The sequence below is a fragment of the Numida meleagris genome, chromosome 2 (assembly GCF_002078875.1).
Source record: "Numida meleagris isolate 19003 breed g44 Domestic line chromosome 2, NumMel1.0, whole genome shotgun sequence".
NCBI lineage: Eukaryota > Metazoa > Chordata > Aves > Galliformes > Numididae > Numida > Numida meleagris.
This window is the reverse complement of record NC_034410.1, coordinates 111,910,980-111,923,408: the sequence shown is the minus strand read 5'-3', so window position 1 is coordinate 111,923,408 and position 12,429 is coordinate 111,910,980. Positions and strand designations below refer to the sequence as shown.

The 12,429-nt window shown below is 33.7% G+C and overlaps 1 protein-coding gene across 5 annotated transcripts in view; it reads left to right on the top strand.

Annotated features, from left to right (window-relative positions):
• The window catches only part of ASPH (aspartate beta-hydroxylase), a 110,115-nt gene that overhangs the window by 46,602 nt on the left and 51,084 nt on the right, over positions 1-12,429 (top strand). For 3 of the 5 annotated variants that reach the window (XM_021389061.1, XM_021389056.1, XM_021389062.1), the window contains exons 9-15: positions 794-838; positions 1,523-1,555; positions 2,552-2,590; positions 3,317-3,361; positions 3,469-3,516; positions 4,057-4,107; positions 5,132-5,176. In XM_021389061.1, the coding sequence (XP_021244736.1) occupies positions 794-838; positions 1,523-1,555; positions 2,552-2,590; positions 3,317-3,361; positions 3,469-3,516; positions 4,057-4,107; positions 5,132-5,176 (306 nt within the window). The remainder of the gene's footprint in view (positions 1-793; positions 839-1,522; positions 1,556-2,551; positions 2,591-3,316; positions 3,362-3,468; positions 3,517-4,056; positions 4,108-5,131; positions 5,177-12,429) is intronic. The other 2 variants (XM_021389057.1, XM_021389058.1) reach the window with 2 other exon arrangements.

The following is a 12,429-nucleotide window of genomic DNA, read 5'->3' as shown; positions in this document are numbered from 1 at the left end:
AACATGACCAGCAGATTGAAGGAGGTGATTCTGCACCTCTGCTCTGTTCTCTTGAGACCCCACCTGGAGTACTGTGTCCAGTTCAGGGGCTCCCAACACAAGAAGGGCAGTGAGCTTCTGGAGCAGGTCCAGAGGAGTGCCACAAAGATGATCAGAGGGCTGGAGCACCTCCCTTATGAGGACAGGCTGAGAGAGCTGGGGCTTTTCATCCTGGAGAGGAGAAGGCTTTGGGCGGACTTTATAGCAGCATTCCAGTACCTGAAGGGGACCTACAGGAACGCTGGGAAGGGAATTTTTATAAGCACAGAACAAGGAGAAATGGTTTTAAACTGAAAGAGAGTAGATTTAGACTAGATATTAGGAAGAAATTCTTTACTGTGAGGGTGATGGAACACTGGAACAAGTTGCCCAGGGAAGCTGTGGATGACATTTCCCTGGAGGGATAGGGCTTTGAGCAACCTGTTCTAGTGGAATGTCTCCTTGCATATAGCGGGGGGGTTGGAATTAGATGATCTTAAAGGTCCATTCCAACCCAAACCATTCTATGATTGTCAAAGACCTACGAGTTTTCGTAATTCCAATACAAATATGCCTAAACTTACTATATTTTGGTGTAGCTGCTGGATGTTTTTTATACTCTAGCTGTAAATTTTAAATAAGTATTGTGATATTTATTTTTATGTGTATATTTCTGTTATTTTTGAGCCTAATAATATGACTTTTTAACTTGTGCTATTTAGCTGTTGCATGAAAACTTGACAAGAACATAAAATATTGAATATTTTTATTTCAGGTGACACTGAGCTAACATTAGAAGATGCTGTTGAACACTACACAGGTATAACCCAAAATCTTACTACTTTTCATTGAATTTCATCATTAAAAAAGCTGTCCCTTTCCCTCCCCTCCCAGACTGGAGCTAGCATATAGTATTAGTCTCTTAGTGTAGTCTAATAAAATACAAATGACTGTCTGTCATGTGAGCAAAATGAGCAGAACAGTATTTTCAGGATTAAATATTTAGGCTATTTATTTTTTAAATTGCATAGGAATATTTCTGTAGATAAAAAAATATATATTTTGAATTTGCTGAAGACTTAAGAGATGGTATATTTAAATGTCAGGGGAAAAAAAGTGATATCTTTCTTAAAAATATATATATAGATAAAAAATCCAAAATGCAAAAGTTTTGCTGTATGTAAAAATGACTGATGGGTATTTCCATTATGAATTATAGGTTATTTATAGTTGATTTCATGACTTGTAAAAGAAAATCCTAATTATATGATGAATCGTTTGGAAATCTTTCCTAGTAATGCTAGGAAGTTCCTTATTTTTTCCCACAAAAACTCTATAAAATCTTCAATTTCAGTGAACTCCTGGTATTATGAACTGTAATACTGTATCAAATAGTGTATATTCAATTTTTTTGCTGAATGAACTCGTCTCTGCGCTATTTGTATTTATTGTCTTCAAAATTCCATGAATTTTAATACTGACTTATTTCCCACTCTTTAAACAGAGGACAGAGTGCATGATGTTTATAATGAACATGGTATGAAAACTGTTATATTTAACTTTTACATGTAGAATCATAAACGTTATTTTACTGTTGTTTCATTTTGATAGTCTTTGTGTGATAGAAAATGAAGTTGTTCTGTCCTAAAACTTTCCTTGCTGTCATATTTATTTTGTAAGTTCTGTGATAAGGTATTTTTGATCTTTGAAACTCCATGTGACCAGTCAATCAGTCTGTAACATTGTAACAAGTGTAGAACATACATATTGGTTAAATTCCCATACTAATCTCTTTTGTGCCTGTGTGGCATAAAATATTGAGAACATCTCATGCCAACCCTCCTCTCCTCTTTTTTTGATAAAACCAAGGCCAGGTCAGCAGTAGTTCATTGTATCTGTATAGCTCAGTATTACCATATTGTACTCATTTTGTTTGTTGCTAAGGGCTCAGTGGAGATTTACTCCAGTTTAGTTTGATTTGGTTAATGATTTGCTAATGATTGCTGAGAGGATTACTACCTGTTAAGATAATGAAATTATCCAATGTGCTAGATGCACGTTGAAGTTTCTTATTTTAAAATTCACAGTCACGTATTGAAGATTTGCACAATAAATGGTCAGCATTTTACCCATTTTCAGACATTATTTGAAGTAAAAATAATTACTATTTTTAACCTATTTCTTGTTCAGAGTTATGAAAAAATATACTAGCTCTTTACTTAAAGTATAGGAGTGTAGGTGAATTTATTATAGTTGTGCAGAATTATGGTTTTATTGTTGTCACTGTTTTAAGTATTTCATCTGTGTGGGTAGAAATGCAGGAATTTCAGCATTATGTTCACATTTGGTATTTGTTTTATATGCAGAATATCCCCAGTGTGTTCTGTTAAGAATTCATTTATCTATGTAGGCCTCAAAACTAGAGAAAGCTTTTGAGAGCTCTGCAGTAAAGAAATGAATTAGATGCCTAACAACTAAATTATTTTTAGTATTGTCTGTGTGAATCAACAACATAGTTTTCATTCCCTTTAAGAACCAGAACAAGAGAAAGAGACTGAGACTCAAGATACAGGTATAGCCTATTGGTATATGTACGTGTGTGTGTATATATGTGTGTATGTATATATTTACATACTTTATTAAAAAAAATCTTTGTTTTGTATGTAGTTAAACTGCCCTCTAACCTATGCACAGGGATAGAATGAGGGGAGAAATAAGCAGTGACAAAGTGCAGAAATATTAGCCATTAAGGTTGTTGACTATGCTATACTTCGTTATTAAAGCCAGTCAGTATGAGTAATCTTTGTAAGGGTAAAGACACTTTCAAAAAAATCCTTTTCAACTCGTAAATGTGTTTCTAAATTTGCTCTTACTTTGCTCTTGTTTCTTATCCTGCTTGTCAGTTCCTTCAAGGTCTTTTACTTTAAAAGGTTATGAGTTTGTTTTTCACGCATCTGCCAGATGTAGTTGATAACGCGAAAGATGAAATTGAAAGTTCTGATCATTCTCAGAAAGACTAAGGAGGGTTTTTTAAATGTCTTAATCCAAATGACATTTGTTTAGAAGGTAGATTTTGAAATATTCACCTAATGAATGCAGTAGTTCTATAGAAAACCAGACAAGAAAATGTAAGGTATTTCTTTGTCTCCTCGAAATTGATAAAAGTTCATATTTGTCTTGAAATTTTATGTTCACAGTTGAACATCTCTATGTACAAGCTCTGTTCATTTGTGTTGTATGTAAATTTCTTCAGTTTAGAACTTGACTTCATTATTGCTCTGAATTAAATGTTTTTTAGCTGTTGAGGACCCTCCTGAGGAAGTACATGAAGCCACAGAACCAGGTATATATATTGTTATTGTGGTCTTGAAGTGTTTTCGCTATCCACTTGTTGTTTGGTTTTTTTTTAAGAGAGAGAAAAGCTAACTATATACTTTTATCTTTTTATAGTTAGAGATGAAGTTGTTGAAGATTTAGAAATTGAGAAAAAACTACCAGGTATGAAATTTTTATATATATATATATTAAAAAAAATTCCTTCCTTTTATACCTCTTAATCTAATTTTTTAAAAAGACAAGAAAATGTTCTCTATAAAGTACTTAATATCAAAAATATTAAATATGATTTTTTTTCAAACATGTCCTTAAGTCAGTCAGCTAGAGGAAAGCGATCATCGATTTAGTCTTAGCATAGCTAAGGATTTGCTGCTATAGTTTATTCAAGTTTTCCATTTCAAAAATTTGTGGTAATGAAATGGGGAAATAAACTTCAGTGTTTTTTTCACAGATAACAATCATAATTAAAATCCCTTTTTGGGATGAGGGGGAAGACTGATAGGAATCATTAACTAAGAGGATCTAAACTTACTTTATATGAAATGTATTTTGTTGCCCTTGTGCTACTGAGATTTTAACTTGTTTGTCCTTCAGTTTAACTCTTACTTGTTTGATACTAACGAGACTGGGTGGTTGGTGAGGAATAGAAGCAGAACTGTGAACATTTTGTGTAACTTTCATATTTAAATTTATTTATAACAGTAGAAAGTAAGCATACAGAAGATAATGTGGCCACTGGACCAGAGGAATCAGGTTTGTATATTATGTTTCACATGAATTCGCTACTTTTAAAAAAAAAAATTGAGAAATACCATAGAAGAGAATTCTACTGTAAAAAAATATATTCATAACTTCTCTTGCTGCAGAACTTTTTTTCCTTTAAGCATGAGTGTAACTGTGTTGTTAGAAGCTAGCATGTTCCTTTCTTTGTTTTATTTTGTTTTCTAATGTTGGTATTTTAAATGCTTACATAGGAAAGCTCAGTTTTACAAGTCGAAAGTGTTCTAGCTTGGAATAACTTATAACAATAGAAGTGATCATTATCAGTCATTTGAAGTTGAAGATTTCCTTGCTATGCTCTGTCTGCCACCTGCCAATCAGTAGTGCATACTCTGGAAAAAGAGCATAAATGTAATAAGCAAAGGAGAATATTACCTCAGCTGTGAGTGGTACCACTACAGAATTCATGAGTCAGAGCATATATTTCCCTCTTTTCCGTTTTTCATACTGCATACAGTCAGTATTGTAACTATTATGAATTCTTTTCTGGTAAAACAGGCTCCCTCTGTGCATGAATAGGGGGCTATGTACAACCTTGAGCCTATTGGCTATAGTAGCAGTTGGTGACATGTCTAAATTAAACATACATTCTGAATTAAAAACAACTGAATTTTCAAGTAAAATATTTCACAACTACGGTTAGGAACATAACTTCCTAAGTATGGACACTTCAAAAAAAAAAAGTCATAGTCAAATAACATATTAATCTGGGAGATTTGTGCTTATGATAGTACAATTCAGAATTCCAAAGCTTCATTTTCTTGAAATAATGCAGTACTACAAGTTAATTGTTGGTCTACATAAGTATTAATTTTTCCCTAGAAAAGCTTAGCTGATGAAAATTTGTATCCCACTTCTGCAAAAGTGTTGTTAGAGAGTAGTCTTAATAGGTCACTGTTTTGAGCATAAGAGGAAAACTTTTTTGTATTTTTTAGACTTTCAGTAAACATTTAGAGAACTGCTCAGTTTCAGTTGTTTGTGCACTTTTCATTTACAGAAGTCCCTGTTCAAACTGAGGATTATTCAAATGATAATCTAGTGGGTAAGTGTTTAAGTGTTTTTATTATTTTTTTCCACAAAAAAATGAAATTATAACTACACAGTAAGTTTTGCAAACAATTTTTGGAGAGTACTGAAGGGTTATCTTTACTCTCATTTCAAGTTTTTCGTAGTTATCAAGCAATAATTTTTACCTTATCCTGGATAAATGTGAGTGATGGCAAACTGAGCTATAAATAATTATTTCAAGTAAAACTCTGAGTAGTTTTAAATTAAAACTTATTTTAAAATTTCAGAGAGAGGTGTATACTTTTGCTGTAAAGGTAAAAATAAAAGCATCGGAATTCAAAATATGTGAGTGCTTCCTTTCCAGAGTAACTTGTCATGGGTGGTGATGTTAATATTAATTCTCCGTATGTCAGTGAGATCTACTGCAGTTTTGCAGTGGCTCTTTCTTCAGGCACTGGTCTGTAAACAAAACTGGCTTTGTCATACTATCAAATTTTCTTGACACAACTGGTTTTATGAAGAAAATGAGCACTTCTAGCTCCTTCATCAGGACAATAATGACTACCAAAACCATTTTTAGAGTAGCTACTCAGGGAACCTGTCTGATAGGAGAGAGTTGCTTCATTTAAAGCTTGTGCGTTGTTACATTTGGTCCACTTTTCTGGAGTTAATAGAATAACAGAATCAAGTGTGACAAGTCAGTAGTTGGTTCTTTTGTAACTGTGGCAGTGTTGAGGGCAGCACTGAGCTGTGTCTCTCAGCAAGGAACCACAGGAATCATAATCCAGGAGCCCTGAGAGCTGTTTTAGTTCTAGTTAGCCTGAGGCCATGTGGGAGGTGAGACACTGGAACAGGTTGCCCAGAGAGATTGTGAATGCCCCTTCCCTGGAAGCATTCAAGGCCAGGCTGGATGGGGCTTTGAGCAACCTGGTCTAGAGGGAGTTGTCCCTGCCTATAGCAGGGGATTGGAACTAGATGATCTTAAAGGTCCCTTCCAACCCAAACCATTCTATGATTCTGTGATGTGGGCAAAGGAGTTTTTTCGCTACCTTTCTGCACTGGTTAATCTTTGCAGAAGCTCTGAAGTGGTATGGTACCCAAGTGATTCTGCAAAACTTTTCTTTCCTAGCAGGGAAGGAAACTTGTATTCGATGCTTAGCCATGCCAAAGGTACCTAGAGAACTGAAAAGTGCAGGAGGTCTGTGTAGTCTCCCAGTGCTGACTGGAGGCGTGGTTGGGTTCGTGTTTTAACTTACGTGCTGAACCTTAGCTGAAGTGATCTGAAATGCTTGTTGTAATACATGTCACTGATTTGTCTGTGAGGTCTTTCTAACCTGTTTATCGGAACTGTTACGTGTTTGGTTGAAGTGTTTAAAGCCATAAGTGTTCATTGATACCTAATTAAAAAATATTTAGTTTCAAAATGAATACCGAGTATTTTAAACAAGGCTTTTGAACAGTGTTAAGTACAAGCAGTAGTTGTCTTTGACAGGATTGGCAAGTTCAGTGAATGCAGTGTACATTCCATTCGCTTGTTATGGTATTATGCGGAACTGTAGAAAAAGAAAAGATGCATGTTTACTTGCAGAAAGTGTGGCTGCCTACAGTTAAAATAATAAATAGGTCCTTATGAGAAAATTGGAAACTTTCAACAGTAGAAAAATCTACTGCACAGTGTCAGTTACGTTGATATGAGGATATTAAGATGAACTTGACTTGTGTATACTATTTCAAAACCAAACTGAAATCTTTGAATTTGTTTCTGTGGCCATATTTTTGTCATTTTTGTGTTGTAATTGTGGACTCCTTTTTTTGCATCAGTGAATGCATTTCCTACATTCATAAAACAACAACAGTAGTAATAATAATCTTGCTTGTACTGCACAGTACTAGATGTTTTTCCAAATATTCCATTTATCTATTTTTTAGATGAGGGGGGCTATTGAATATGATGGTGGAAATGAACCTAGTTTCCACTCTATTTTGCTTTTACTGTGATACAGGGTTCTTACTGATTTCAAACAATGTTCGGATCAAAAATAATTATTTTACTCTGAAATAGTATATACTGAAATACTACATATTTCTGACTTTTTTTTGAATTTTTTCCACTTCATTTACTTTCAAAATTAGTGCAGTGTGCTTTTTAAACAAGCCTTCAAAGGAATGTTAGCTTTCTTCTGATGTATCTTTTGGAAGTAGGTAATAATAGCAGCACAGGAAAATGCAAGCATTTTCTGCCATGAGAAGAAGTGAGAAAATCAAATCAAAACCAGTTTATTCAGTTACTAAATAAATGAATAACTGTTATATGCAATATCATGCTCCTGAGTCTTCCTTTATGAAGTAGAAAATAAAAATGATCTGTAGCACAATACTTGCTACAGCGTGCAAACATACTGAAAGATTTTAAGTAATTTGTGTAGTTGCATGGTAGCTGCTTTGGAGGCTGAAGATTGATCAACCAATTGATGTTAATTCATGCAACTTCACTGAAGGCATGGTGGCACCAGTTCATATCAGGTTAGGAACAGTTGTTTGATATTTAATTATTTTGGCAAGAAAACAGGAGAGAGTTTGGAAGATGAACTTAGCTGTAAGGAACATTTTCACATCTCCATTGAGAAGAAATTGGGTGTGGGATTCAAATATGCTGGAGTGCTAGTCAAAAGCATTTTACTGACTTCAGGGCATATTACCGAAAAAAACTAATAATAGTCAACTGCATCTTTTCTCATCTGTATGTGCTGTTTTCTAATTCCCAAGTTTATTTCTAAAATAATTATTGGTATTACTTTCAAATTTTGCCAGACTAGCTGAACTGTGACGTATATTTACACTTGAGTGGTATAATTGGCCGGCTTTTGATGTAGATGATTTAGGATTTTTGCATGTAAATTGCAGTGATTGCGATAGAATGGTAGTTACTGGGATATATTTGAGGGGAAACATATTACATTTTGGGGGGATACTATTACTCTTTGTATTTACATTTTTATCTGTCATGTATATAGTTCAGAGTTAAAATATGTAAGGTTTTTTTTTCCCTCCCTTTCATTTTGTATACTCTTCATTTATTTTCACCAGCTACTGAAATCTCTTACGTTTGGAAGTTTCCATTTCAAAACATTGACCCTTCCTCATTCCCTGGCTCTTCTTTCCATGGTACCTGTCCTTGCCATATCAAAAAAAAAAAAAAAAAAAGAGAGAGAAAAATATTTTAATATAATTAAGACATGGCCCAGATTTTCCTTTACAAGGTAAATGGAGTGCCATATGGTTAGAAAAAATTTACTGCTCAGATAAATATTTGAAAGTGTACATTTCCCACCTTCTACAGCAACTTTGTGCATATTCATTATGGTAACACCTAGAAGTGATAGCTTTCTTAAAGTCTGGAACAAAGTTGCATTTTTTTTTAAAGAAGTTAAGATTTATTTTAATTTTTTTTGTTGTTTTATAGTAAGCTGTGTTTTGGTTGGTCCTTTAATATAGATTTCCCCTTATTTTTTCAGATACTTAAAGCTTCAAAAGAAAAGTCCCTACATCAGGAGGACCAGCCCTAACCATACGCTACAAAGGGGAGCAGATGGTTGTAATAGAACTTACAGTGTAATTGCAGAGCAGTACAGGGTTTGGGAGCAAACACTAAGATACTGTAATTGGGTTGTAGCCAACTGTCATCTTAGTAAGCTTTTTTGTTTTGTTTTGTTTTTAATACTTGGATGTTTAATTTACATTCCTGTCTTGATTTTTTTTTTTTTGGGGGGGGGGGGGGGGGGGGGGGGGGGGGGGGTTTGGGGATTTATTTTTTTTTTTTTTTTTTTTTTTTTTTTTTTTTTGTTTTTTTTTTTTTTTTTTTTTTTTTTTTTTTTTTTTTGGGGGGGGGGGGGGAGAGTTGGGTGGGGTCAAGTTTAGTGAATTAATTAGTTTTATTTTTCTTCTGTGTTCATGACAGAGTTGCAACTTTGAACTACATTTCATACGTGCTGTTCAAACAATTGTTAATATTCTATTTATAATATAGCAGCAAGTACATTTTTTCAGATTTTAATATATATCTTTTGTTGTGGATTCATACAGTGTGTACAGAGCATTTTGGTGAAAGGAAACTTAAAATATTACGAATTTTTAAATGCTTTATAACTGCTGATATAGCATACAGCCTAAACGCATTAAAAAAAAAAAACACTAATCAGGCACACACTAAGCTGTGAAGTTTGACTTGTATCTCTTTGCACTGACATTAAGTCAACAAACACAACACATAATGTTCAGGTGATTTTAAAAAGTCTAATATTCAAATTGTGTATGTTTAAATCATAGCAGTAAAAAGCAGATTACTAAATCACTTTTTTTCAGAAACCTTTTATATGTGAATCAGAACTTTTTATTTATATGCATTTGATTTTGATGCAAAACTACATAATAACTCAGCAGGGAGTCAGTGTAAATTGAAACAAAGCTGAATGACCAGAATCAAGTCGAATTCAGGAAATTTGTCCTATTTTCCTACTAATGTATGATTACAGAGCTGGATTTAAGGAACTTTACATTCAGTGAATTATGGAAACTGTGGAAATTCAACTTCAGGAAAAATAGGATATCAAAATGTAAGGCCTACAGTTATAAATGCTCTTGTAAACGGTACATGACTGAAATGTAGGCTTTGAGTGAATTTGAATTTTAATATTACAGGTGTATTCTACCTGTGCTGTGCTGCTGTTCCACAATTACAAAGACATATTTTATTCTTTGGCAGTTTGCATGTGTTCCTTTTTGGCTCAGGTGTATTGCTGTGATTTTAAGAAACTACAGAGTTTAATAAAACAGCTTAGACAAAAAAAAAGAAGTTCAATTAAAGTAAATTTTGTAACCCTAACGGCAGTTGCCTTTTGGTTAACAGGGAGATTTTAAATTTCTGTAACACTGTTTTGAAGTCAGGTTTTCAGTTGCTTACACTTATAGTTAAAGGGACATCATTATGCTGGCTTATTTTGTTCTGGGTTTCAGTAAGATTCCATGTAGGTGAGTGTTGCATCTGATTAATAGGCAAAGAAGATGTTCCGAAGTGATTTCTTCTAGAATTTTCAGGAAAGCAATAATACTCTTAGACTGTGATGTGGTTTAGGGTGAGATGTACTCATAAAATTACCTGTGATTGTGAATTGCATAGCAATAATTTTTACAAAGCCATATTTTGCGATGAAGTTTGGGTGTAATTTTAGAATGGTGAATGGAGGACTTTTATATAACAGTGGCAGCCTATTTCTAGCATTATGGGACTGTGAGAGTATATTATGCTGTGATCAAATTTTAAGTATTTTGTAACTGGGTATGTGTTTTTTACGTGCTTCATGTTTACAAAAATATGCCAAGTGGGGCAAGGTCAAGAGAACTAAAAATGTTTGTCATCTGTTTTAATGTTTGGCTTGCAATAAAACACAGAAGATTATCTTTGTCTTTCTAGAGTCATTATTTTTTCCAAAGTGTAATACATACTAACAATGAGGATAAATACTTGTCTCAGTTAGCAACAAATACTGTTCTCCAAGTTAATCATTTGATTATTCTTTTTTTTAATTACACTTGAAAGTAAAATTTACAAAGAGAAAACATCTAGTGAGCAGAAGTAATTTTTATTTTTAGGTGGTTGTATATGATAGAAATGGGCATTACTCTATCTTTTATTACTGTGTTGTATTTCTTCCTTTGGACTATTTGCTTTTAGGCAACTAATTTGACTTGAATTATGCCCATTGTATGTAATTTCTATTTGTAACTTAAAGTGGGTGAGAAATTACTCTTTAACAAAGATAAAAGTGTGGGGAAAGTAATATGACTACCTTTCACAGAAAATATTCCGCGTTATAGTCCATAGTCTAAATTAAAACTCTTAACAATGGTGTTGTGTCTGTGCAGTTCATGTGCTTCAAAAGAAGCTTGCATTAATTTTGTCTTCAAACAGTTTGATATTTTAGTGTTGAAATACTACTAAATAAAGAAGATAACATCTTTATATTTTCACATTGCTGCATTGTTTCTTGCTATATCTCAATCTATAAAACCTTAGATTCAGTTACTTTTTGGGGAAATCACAAGAATACCAAAAAGGAAATTTTCAAGTAAAAGCAAAAAGTGTACTACAGTATTATTTTAAACCTTTTTCACCATCAATACAAGGTGAAGATGATTGTGGAGGGAGAAAGGCAATTTTTGCAGAAGATGATGCTGATGAAAATTCTTAGTTCAGTACGGTGAGAGCTAACGAGATGAAATTTTTGTTGATTTTCAAAAGCAGCAACCTAGAAGGAGAATCTGGAGTAAATAAAGATAATTTGGGAGATGTTATCAAAATTGATGACTGAAGGAAATCCAAGAGAACTGAGAACAATTGTCCTATATAAATACACAACTGTACGTATAGGGGGGTTGGAACTAGATGATCTTAAAAGTCCCTTCCAACCCAAACTGTTCTATGATTCAATATATACTGTATGGGCCTCACTAATACAGAAATGTGAAGCTGGCCAAGAAATGGGAGACGAGCAGTTTTAGAGTCATAAGCTCATACCTTGTTCTTGCTGTGATGGAAAAGAACTGGCAGAAGTCACAAAAATGTCAGATACAGGGGGAAATGGGTCACTAGGTGTCCTAGAGGGAATCGGAAGAATTCCAGTGAGAATATGAGTCTTACTAATAAGAGAAAGTACACAGGGGAAAATGAGTGGTTAGGTCACATAATCTATCATGGTTTGTTATCCTGTAGTGATTTCTTTATGTGCTTTGAGTTGGCAGAATAATAGAAATACGAGTATATAAACTATTGTATCTGGAGCTGTTATTACTCTTTTAAAAATACAGTGTTTCTGATGACATATTGACAGGCAGATGCACCGTTTTATTTACTATCACATGTGCAAAAAAACCCCTGTATTTTAGCACATCCTGAATAATGCTTTCATTAATATGCTATTAGAGTAATAATATCCTCCAAGTTATTTTGTAGTATCTAACTGACTCTGTAGATCTTTTTTTCTTCATTTCTTTCAGTCTAACTGACTTAATTGTATCTTATGGTGTAACTGAAGAGGTGAATGACTTAACTTCTCATATCATAACAAAGTTAATCCTCACTGTGCCTTGTACTGAATGTTATAAACAGGTATACTGTCTGCGTGTTGTAGTAGCAGTTAATAGCAGTTGTGCACCTGTAGTGAAAAGTGAGACAGGAATTTCTTCTGAGACAGGAAAATAGTTAATGAAAAAGCCATCTGAGCTCTCTTT